We start from the raw sequence: 10641 nt of genomic DNA, 5'->3' as shown, positions 1-10641 counted from the left end.
CCATTTATCAACAACGTTATTTGAATCACAGTTACTCTACAGTTTGCCTTGTTCTGCTTCTAAAATTTTGAAGAGCATATTCAGGTGATGCTTCTATTTTAGGACTTTTTTTTTTTTTATGGGTAATGGCTAGAGATTTGACTTATTAGAGATTTAATTGGAATGCACCTGAATATGGTAGCCAACTGGGTTAAAGATCAGAGCTGTTAAAAATGGTGGTAATTGAAATTACTTCAGAACTTCCTAGATTCAGTGAGTAGCAACTCTTCCTCTTGAAATCAACAAAGTATGCCTTAAAGTTTCAAGTAAAGCTACATAGATTATATCCAGCTCTCTACATCTATATATTTTAACAATCTTTCTACATTGTTTGCTGCTAGATATTCAGAATTTCTCCTGTTAACCCTGTGACCTAGTTGATTGTGGGATTGTCTCTTCTGTGTGTAAACTATGAATAGCATAGATTATTTTATTATTTTGAGTATGTTTGGTAGATTTTTTTTTTTTTTTTTTAAGTAGCAGAACTCTAACTTTCTTATTCTAAGCCAGTTCATTTGGTGAAATTTTGTTTAAGGTACTGGAGGAAGATAACAGAACCAATTTCATTACTTCCATATGCCTCACACAGCTTCCAGATGCCCTTTGCACTTGAACACAAATTATGACACTTTATAACAGAATAAAACTTCACCAATAGAATAGAAATTGTTTTAAAGAAGTAACATTTTATTGACTTGTTTGAATTTTTGCCAGGTTACAAAACAAAACAAAAAAAAAACAAACACAAAAACTAATATAGCAAAAAGATATGCATTAGCAATAGAAAAACCCTTCCTCCTAAAAGCCTACAATAGTCCTAGCAGAGGTGGGTGTTTGTGTAATGACAGTACATGTTTATTCCTTTGGATCAGTGACAACAGCAGTGGTTGAATAAGAGAAAGGACTGAGGAGAGCGGCAATGGTGTAATGGCGGTGACCAGAATCATTAGCAGTGAACACCACCTGGAAAAGAGAAGACTTGTAATCACGATGAACAGCACACATTCAAAACTACCTTAACCTTTAGAATTAGGAAGCATGCTCTAGTTCCTGTGTAGATAATTTTGCTAGTTCTGTTCAATGGTCAAACTCCTTTGCAAAGGGTGATGCTCCCCATTAATTTGTTACACCTGCTGAAGACGGAGAAATTAGTGAGATTTGGACCCATGTCCACAAAAGCCTCACCTGTGGTGAAGCGCGCTGGAGACATTGAACACCTGAGTCAGGTGTGCGTATTTCTAGTCTGTGATGTGGAGAGGGAGGTATCTCAAACAACCAATAAGAAAGACAGAGAGGTGAAATCCTCTCTTAACTTCAATACAACATCTGTGTGAGGTGTCCATGCTCCAAGCAAGGCAAGCATTTGGAGCCCAAAGCCACTTTCAGTACTTCAGTGCCTCAGTGCTGTTTTTAACACAGCTGATGATGAGTCAGTTCTTAATGGAAGAGCTGAGTTACTACACTTGCAAGAAAAGGAAAAAAACCCTTGTTCTAAAATTTTCACATTTGCTGCTCTCCAAATCAGTTCTTGGAAGGTGAGACACGCAGCTCCCAGGAAAAGTGCCTTCAATTGAGCCACTTTCTATGGCTCTCTTTAGTCTAATACTTGAATTGTATTCTGAACTGTCAGAACTGGAGAGTTCCATCCTCCACCCCAGTCCTGCCAAGGTCTAAGCTGCCTAGACATGAGAACTGTAGGCTAGGATTACCTTGTACACAGTCACTGAACTTTGCCCACTTCCTAGGGTAATGGGGTGACTTGTAGATCATTACGTCAAAGGAAGGCATCCTAATAGCCTAGCTGGAACAGGCTCAACTATGTGCTTTTAAGCACCTTTTGGGGTGAAATTCTTAGGTCCCAGCAATTTTCAGACTTCCAAATGGTTAGGGAATATTTATGAGAATTGTCTATTTGACCTAAATCACTCAAGTTGCACCTCAAGCTTTTATGGATCTGGGCCTCAGTCATTTGTTTTCGTCTTGCACAGGTCTCCATAAATTAACAATTTAAAATATTCTACAAAATAATACCATGGCCATTCCAGACCACTGAATAGAATGTTTAGAGAAACTTAAATGGCAGCGTAAGCCTCAAGAATGTAAACAAAATTTTTAGAAGTACTAAGTAAATGCCATAGAAAAGAACACGCTATAAATCAATTTTGGCTGAAAGCAAAGGGAAGCATATGACATGATTAAACCCTGAGTTTGGAATTTGGGTATCAATGAAACAGCCTACTTTCATTTTCCCAATATGGCTATTTCTTTATCTTTTTATGCCTTTTTTTTTTTTTTTTTTTTTTCTCTATTGCTTATACCAGTACTGAGCATCATAAAAAAAATGCACACCAAAAAGAACATTTTTTTTTCTGTAATTAACAATAATACAAGAATTCAGGTGACTGGTATGAGGGAAATCCCCCTGAATAAAGAAGAGCTAATTTTCTATAAAATTAAGGCTTCCAAATGTGTATATTCCTTTAGCAACAACAAAAGGAGACTATGTTCTTTTTCTGTGTTTTTGGTTTTGGTTTGTTTGGTTGGTTTTAAAACACTGCATGCTTTTGAATAACATTGCTCTTTTTGGACAAAGGTCTCTACTAAACTAAATGGGCACAGCTCCTCTTTGAAGAGCTGTGTCAATTTGTACTTACAGGGAATTTGGCTACTTCCTCTGGGTTTGTTGACCATTTGACTGTTTACTGTCTTTATTTGCACAATGTTAGGTGGCAGTGAACCATTTGATTGCTTTTTCAATATCAAAGGACTGTATTTATTCTGTCCAGCTGATGTTGCTGCATGGTATATAGGTTATTAGGTATATTTGCAAATACTTACATCAGCATATTCATGGAATGGGGAAAGGCCAAGTCCTTTCCAGTAAGAGCTGGTGTCAAACTCAACCCTGTATATTCCTTCTACAAACTGTTCTTCTGTTGTGAGCTCATGGATCTCACCATACTCTGTGGTTTTCCTGTAATTATAAAATATCTACATAAATATTTTATATTGTCATTTAAATGCTAAACAGAAACAGTCAATGTGGAGTATTAAATAGCACGGGTGCTGTATAGCCAAATTCAACATTGAATGATTTCTAATAATCTGAAATAATTCTCTCCTGAGTAGCGTATGCTTCCATATTTCAGAACCTGTCCCTGCTACCAGCTTATTCACGTACATCACAAATTAAAGCTGACTGGCTTTCTTTGGTCATTTTTGTTGCTATGGCAGGGATTATAGTTAAGACCCCTGTTTTAATATCATGTTAAACTTGTACCAAGTGCCCTCTGGAACCAACTGTTAGTGGCTTAAGAAAAGGATTGTCATGATGAAAGGCAAGATGCCAATTTTCAAATTATAAATAGAGAAAAGAGATTCTAGTGGCAAATGATTTTATTCAGTAGTTATTAACACTGAAACTAGGTTTTACATCTAAACACTGATGTGTTTTTATGTGACCCAGTGTCACATATGCTTGGTCACATATGCAGTGTCACATATTGCTTGGAACAGCAATTTAGCCTCACAAGATTTTATTAATTCAAATTGCCATGTCTTGGTCAAAGAGCAGGGTCCTCTTCCACTGGGTGCCATGTAAATGAGCAATAGGAATTGCCGGGTCGGAGAGATTATATATTCAGCTTGTAACAAAATGCTGAGTGAATGGAATCCAGAAGCAAGAGGTAAATATAGCTGGCATTGCACCCTATTAGTCTTAAAAAGACCAAGCTTTGTTTGATAACTGTTTAAATATTTACATTTTTGGCTCCTAACTCCTTTATATGCCCTTCCCTCATTGTTTTATTTTATTTTTATTTCAATCTTTTTATCTGATTTTATTTTTTTCTACTGAAAATATTTATATAGCATTTCATAACCACTTGATGTATCTGAAGGAAAAATAAAGAAAACTTTGACTTGAAGAACTAGTCGGACTTGCCCAGCCTATGACAAGGATAGCTGCCTATGCAGAAAATAGAAATGCATGAAGAGGAATAGAGAGAGGAGAGAATGCAATGATCTACTGCTTCTTATCAGAGAAAGAATCAGTTGTGCTATTACAGCTTTTCTTTCTCAGCCTCCTCCTAGTACTCCATTTTGCTTGTCTTCTTTGGTTAATGATAGTGAATGTCAAAAGTCTGAATGATGATCTTTTGCTTAAATTAAGAAGTTACAAAATCAAAGATGCTGTGGTAGTGTTCAGGTTTTCTTACATTTCAGCTCTAGCACTTTGAAGACTAACAAAAGTCTCACAGGTCTAGTACAGGTGAAATCAGCTATATCCAGGTATTCTTTCCATATCTGTAGAGAATCCAAGCCATGATTGAAACATACCTCACAGGCAGTTTTTGAAGAAGCGTTAGTATTTCCTCACTTAACCTATCTTGCCTTTAGAAAAGGTAACAGGCAAAAGGCTGAAGATCTCATTGACAAGTGCTCATGTGTCCTTGAAAACATGAGGCAATTGCTGAGATTCTGCAGAATTGTTCGGGCTGCAAGTTAGCAATTCACATATATCTGCTTAGAAGCTAGATAGTTTTGACACACAGCATTTAAAAGGAAAAAATGGTGTGTGACCCAAAATCTTTGTTCACATAAAGAAATTTTAGTTTAAGAAAGACGTGGGTGCAGCTTGAATGGTGCTTTCTGTAATTAGCTGATCCAGAGTTGCAGATGTTAACCACCCAGAACAGCTGGGAAACTGGAAACAAGGGTTCACTTGAAGCCTTCTGTTCACCACCAAGAGTTAATGGCACTTTCTCTACTTTAGCTATTAACTGACAGCCATTCAGTGTTAGTGGTTTGCTTATAAGCAAACCCTTAAGTACCACTCTTGTGGTGACATCCAACAGGAGAGTGTGTGATTCATATTCTGGATGGAATTAGCATAAGGCAGAGCATTTCCTGCATTCAGCCGTGGTAGCAAAATGGTACAAGTGATTCTTTCTGAGCAGTACTTGTATTTTCTGTACAAGCACTTGTATTTCTATCAAATGTGCTGTGAATTTTTATTTTTCTTTGATGATGATTCACACCCAAGGTCACAATGTTTAGTGAATGCAGCTCTTGAACTACAAGGCCCAGATTTCAAAAAACACGTGAGCAGTGAGAAAGTCAAAGCTAGTCATGGGAAGAGCTCATAGAGAACCCATATCGCGTGCTTCCTAGCTCTAGGGCCTTCCTCAGAGTGCATCTCAGCTGTAGTTAAGCTTTTCTTGCATATTTTTGGCCAGATTTAATTTGAAATAAGCCTTTTAATAAAATCAGCTGTTATGCTAACTTCTTCTCTGCCTTTTAAATATTAGTATTTGAAATTCTACAGTTACAAAGTTTGTTTGCTAAATTCCCTAAAATGTATGGGCAAGGCTAAATAACAACAACCAACTAACTATACTAAAACAGCCAAACAAAACAAAAAGCTTTTATAGACATATGTACAAAATGACACGTTTACAGTACCTAGCAGAGGCATATGGAACTTCAAAATATTAATGTGCTGGGTGTAGTTACAGATTGTGATCCTTGATTACATTCAGATTTTCAACAGATTTATCACAAACTCTGGTTTTCCCAAAGGAAGAAAATTGCAATCATGTGTGAAAAACTATTTCAAACAAGTGCACTCAACCTAAGTCAGTGTTGTTACTGAAAACAGCCTTGGTTAAGATGCAAATCAAGGGAAGGGTCATAATATTTACCTGCAGTAAAAATGGTGGTTTAATGTTCCTTTATTGCCTTTCCCCAGAAAAATACTTCTCCTTTGCCTAGGGTTATTTTTCCTCATTTATTTATTTAAATAATTTAAATAAATGATCTGATTTTCTCAGACTTTCTATGTGACATAAAGTGTCAAAAGAACTTGATTAAGAAAAAACACAGGATTTGTTTCCTTGGGCTTGTTAAAAGCAGTGTTGCAAACTGAACAAGAAAACACTAGTATGCTCAAAAGGTGACAACATTAAACACTGATGTTATATTTATCTTATTCCATTGTAAATTATACTTTATATTACACATTCAAGACCAATTGACGAAACATTCAAAATAACCTGGATTTTCTGATCATGGCACAAATACTTGTTAAGAATAGGACATTATCACTGTCCCCACTTCTCTTGAAAGCAACTTGTCAATTTTTAGAGGTACTCTGTTGCTTGAAGTATATAAATCCATTCCAAGAGTCATTTGTTCCTAGATTAATTTGTTCCCCTTTGGGAGTGGAGGTGTATGTTTTTATCTCCTAACCTCCTTGTTTCCTTTCTATGGTGAAAGGTTTTGTCTTTTTGTTTGTTTTGAGTTTTATACAAAGAAACTGTTCAGAAAGCTATGTCTCTGCTTGTAGTGTTTTTCTCTTATCTCTCTACAGCTTTTATATAAATCATGTTATAAAATTTCTAGTAAAAGTCCATAGGATGCTGTAGCGGTTCCTGTCCATGCCTATGCTTGTTGTTCTGTACTTGAATATCCTCCTGGTGCTAGACATTTCTCTTAATTAAAAATCTGAATCAGTGAGTTGTTACAATGAAACTTAAGTGCCTGAATATCTCACCTATTTAAATTTTAGACAACGGTATCCCTCTGTTCCACATATTTTTCCTACAGGCTGAAGGTAATAGTATTTGCCTGCCTCTCAGTGATGTTCTGAGGATACTTTGAAAGTATTAAGCTGTCATAATAGCAAAAGGAATGAGAATCTGTAGATATGACAACAACAAAAAAATGCTGTGGCCATGCTTCTGTGTTTTGTTACAGTGGGATTCTTAAAAATCTTCATGTTAAGGACTTTCATACAATAAGCAAGTTTATTGCACAGAAGAGAACTAATACACTTGTTATTTGTATGTGTACAGATGGAGCTTACAGGAAGGATTTTGTATGTGACTGTTGAAAATAAAGATCTATATCCATTTCACATGAAGATAATAGGTTACTCTGGATTGCCTACAGAATTCTGGCAAATAGGCTTTATTTTTTTTTCCTTTTATAGAAAGAACAGGTATTATTGGAACTAGGAGAAAAACAATATGTATTTATTAAACCTGCTTAGACAAGTAGGTTTAGTAGGTAAGGTGAAATCTTTTTAATCAGAGCTCCATTCCCTTTATTTCTCATTTGTTTTTTTGTTTGCCCAAGGCAACTTGAAAATGTCTCAGTAAGACCACATAACTTACCCAGTGGCAAAGTCCTGCCAGCTTCCATCGGCGGCCTTTTTAAAGACTTTAACAGCTACATTAGCTGCAGGACTTCCTCTGACTGCATCCAGCACTTTCACCATGAGAGGGCATTTGGAATCAACGGAACCATGGGAGACCTTGGGGAAAGCAGGAGAGGTTATATAGGAGCTGTTCACTAGCCCTGCAAAAGCTTTCCTTCAAAGAGAAGATGATAGATTCTTATTGCAGAATTAACATTGGCTCAAAAACAAGTTCTTTGCAAAATCGTATTCAAAGCTAGTTCACAAATGCTTACAGAAGAATCTTTGATCTTTATACAGATCACTTTATTTTACATAAATACATATTCACAGTTTAACAAATATTTAGAGTTGCATGTATCGCTGGGAAGATGTTATAAAATATGCCTTTTTAGTGAGATCAAAAATAAGAAAATAGTAAATTATTTTAATTGGGAATGTTAGCCTAGGCAACCAACAAAGAAACACCTACAACATCACTAGGGGTGAAATTATGAAATAATATTTTTTTTATTATTATTTTTTATCTAACTTTTTTTTTTTTTTTTTCCTTTTAGTGCTTTAGGGAAGCACTTGTTTGGTGGAAAAGGCAAAGCTATCTCTATACTGAAGATATGGGATGTGAGTCACAAACTGACAGAAACAGAGAAAAATAAAATGTCACATCTATATCCCATACTCTTTCATAGTGTCCTGAAATAGATGGATAAATGGTGAAAGAAAAGTTTAAAGAACTATGAAGAAGATACATCCAAAAATGGTAGTAAAATAACATTTTATGGAAATCTAATGGTTTCAGCATTTCATGGTTGAGGAAGATGCTAGTTGTCTAGAAAATATAGATTGTCATTCCTGTAATGATTGAGTTTGAATAAAAAAAAAAACTCACCAGTGGTGCAGCTTCAGCAAGAAATACCAGTCCAGCTAAGAAAACAAAAAGAGCAGAGTGAAAGGCCATTCTGCTTGCTTTTAGTGAGTCCTGGTGCCAACAGCTAGGAGCTGATGAGATTTGGGATTTTATACCCAATCCTACAACAAAACAGGCTGCTTATTGGGTGCCCATATGACTCCAAATCTGCTGATTCTGATTATTTGCTTAGTAAACAGTCCAATCCTAGAGTCAGTCCATGAATAGCGCAGCCATTGCAGTCAATGGAAGGACTGCGGGATCACTAGAGTAAAGAGAATAAGTAACGGACACAAACATGACCCTTGCCTGGGGAGATTAGACTCGTAGAAAGCCCTCCACAGAGTAATGTAAACGACCTTTCTTTGCCCAGAATTCCAACCAGTTCTAAGAGATCTTCATTCCCTTGGCCTCAGGTTGTGCATGATAATGCCCCAGTGTTTTCTCTACATGTGCTCCATGTTTCATCTTGTTGGATTTAATGCTGTCTGAAGACTAATTCCCAAATATAGAGGTGGACTTCGTATAAGTGATGGAGTTTGTTCATTTTCTGTCTGAGGCAGCACTAATGGTCCATGCTTAGAGACAGATTCCCATGTCTGCATCTGCTTTTTTAAGAAGAGCAATGTTTCTTTTTGAAACCTAATTTAGATAGGATCTGACAGCATGCTGACTCTCACCAGAAGTTCCCAAGACTAGCATTCATCATGCCTAACTTTCACCTAGACACTGAGTCTTCCTCTTAGTCACTGGAAAGAGACCTAGTAAGTTCTGTCCCCTTGGGAAGGCAGAGGTCTAAGAGAAGTGAAATGAGTCCTCTCTTGCTGCATGGACACCAGCCAAATCAACAGATTGGTAGCTTAAGATAAGATCTGGCTAACAGTCTAGTTGTCAAACTCTTATCATCCTGGTAGAGTTACTGTTATGCTCTGAAATGTACATTTACATACGAGTAATTTCAGGGGTGAATCCGGCCCTAACCTAAGTTGGAAGGGAGAAGATGTCTCTTGGAGGAGTGGCATGGTATAGCTGGGTCTCTCCAGCTGTATCACATAAAAATTGTACTGCGCCCTGTGCTAGTTGAGTGAGAAAGAAACAGTCCTGTGGCATTTCTTTCTTCCCATGTCCTGAATAACCTTGACTTTATATTTCTGTTCTTTGAAGGTGGTACACTTAGTTTTTACCGTTTTCATAGTATTTAAAAAAATATGCAATTTTGCCTCTTAACTTGGATGGGATTATGGTGAAGGTCTTCGAGGTTACAGACAGTATTCTCCAGAAGCTTTTATGCCTTCAGACTGCTCTATGTAGTCTGTTCTCTTTTGGCAAAGCTGTGGGTTGGAAAAAATCTATATTACAGTAATCTCCTGAACTGGGATCACAGTGCCCTTTGAACTTACAGCAAAGCAGGCTAATAAGTAAGTAGCATTCTATGCTCATTTTGCATGCACATAAAAGTCAATTTGAGGTGCCCAGCAGTAACAATTCATGCTGCAATCTAGTGCTTGTGGGTTCTATTCAGATCTTGGAGAGGTAAACACTGCTTTTAGATCAGTGCATCAATGCTTTACTTCCTTATTTTGCTTTCATTGTTTATAAATATTTCTCTGAAGCAGTAAGGCTTTGTATGCCAGGAAGAGAAATTATCTGCATTTAAGTGCAAGTAGACTGTCTTCTCATTTTCTGTCAGCTGGTCTGCAAGGAAATAATGCTAAGGAGCTAATGAGCCTGCCTGCACCTGAAATTGCCGTCATATGGGAGAAAGACTTCAAAAAAAATATAGATTTTTTTTTCCCTAGGTTTTCTGTAAGATAAGTGTTTCTGAAAAATCAAGTCTACAGTGACAGTATGTTTCATCTGTCTGTATTACCTATTTAACTTTCCTCTTTCATAACATTGATCTTTTGTTAGCTGGCTTCCGAAGTGAATAAGAAGCATGGAAAATTCTACCCCCAAACTTTTTCTTTTTTTTTTTTTTTTTTTTTTTCCTCCTTCCCTTACAGTTCTTTTGGACTCCCCCTCCCAAACGTAATCTAAATAGGGATTCCTTGACTATTAGCAGGGTAACCATATTGGAAAGAAAATAGACTCTGTGTTTTATGTGAATCTTTTCTCACACATTTTGCTGGTAACTAGATTATTGTTGTAAATGATAAAATATGAGTGGACTCAGTGAGAAGGTAAAAGTCTTCAGTATTTCTCCAGTCTGGGAGGCCATAGAACATCTAGAATTTATATTGAAGTCTACTAAAATCCCATGCAAACTTAATGTAGAATTACTATAGCCTAGTGAATCCAATGACAGTTAGACCATTCTCCTTCCATTGTCAGTCTCAACTTACTAATATAAATATTGCCAATGAAATGCTTTTGGTAAAATACATGAGGGTCCAGGAATTTGGAATAGCTGGCTGAAGAGAACAAGGACTGGAGTATTAGCTGAAAGAAAAAGGCATCTGCTTGGAGTCAGAAGAAATGGTGACACCAAAGAGAAGAT

General features: G+C 36.7%; 1 protein-coding gene across 1 annotated transcript; it reads right to left on the bottom strand.

Annotated features, from left to right (window-relative positions):
* Positions 1 to 791: 791 nt before the first annotated feature.
* Positions 792 to 8259, bottom strand: LOC118161749 (transthyretin). The gene is made up of 4 exons (XM_035317370.1): positions 8127 to 8259; positions 7215 to 7354; positions 2878 to 3013; positions 792 to 1002 (listed from the first exon to the last, which is right to left on the bottom strand). The coding sequence occupies exons 1-4, from the start codon at positions 8193 to 8195 to the stop codon at positions 895 to 897; spliced, it is 453 nt and encodes a 150-aa protein (XP_035173261.1). The 5' UTR covers positions 8196 to 8259; the 3' UTR covers positions 792 to 894.
* Positions 8260 to 10641: the final 2382 nt, after the last annotated feature.

The sequence above is a fragment of the Oxyura jamaicensis genome, chromosome 2, assembly GCF_011077185.1.
Source record: "Oxyura jamaicensis isolate SHBP4307 breed ruddy duck chromosome 2, BPBGC_Ojam_1.0, whole genome shotgun sequence".
In the NCBI taxonomy this organism is placed as follows: Eukaryota; Metazoa; Chordata; class Aves; order Anseriformes; family Anatidae; genus Oxyura; species Oxyura jamaicensis.
The sequence above is the reverse complement of the archived record's forward strand: the minus strand, read 5'-3'. Positions and strand labels throughout refer to the sequence as shown.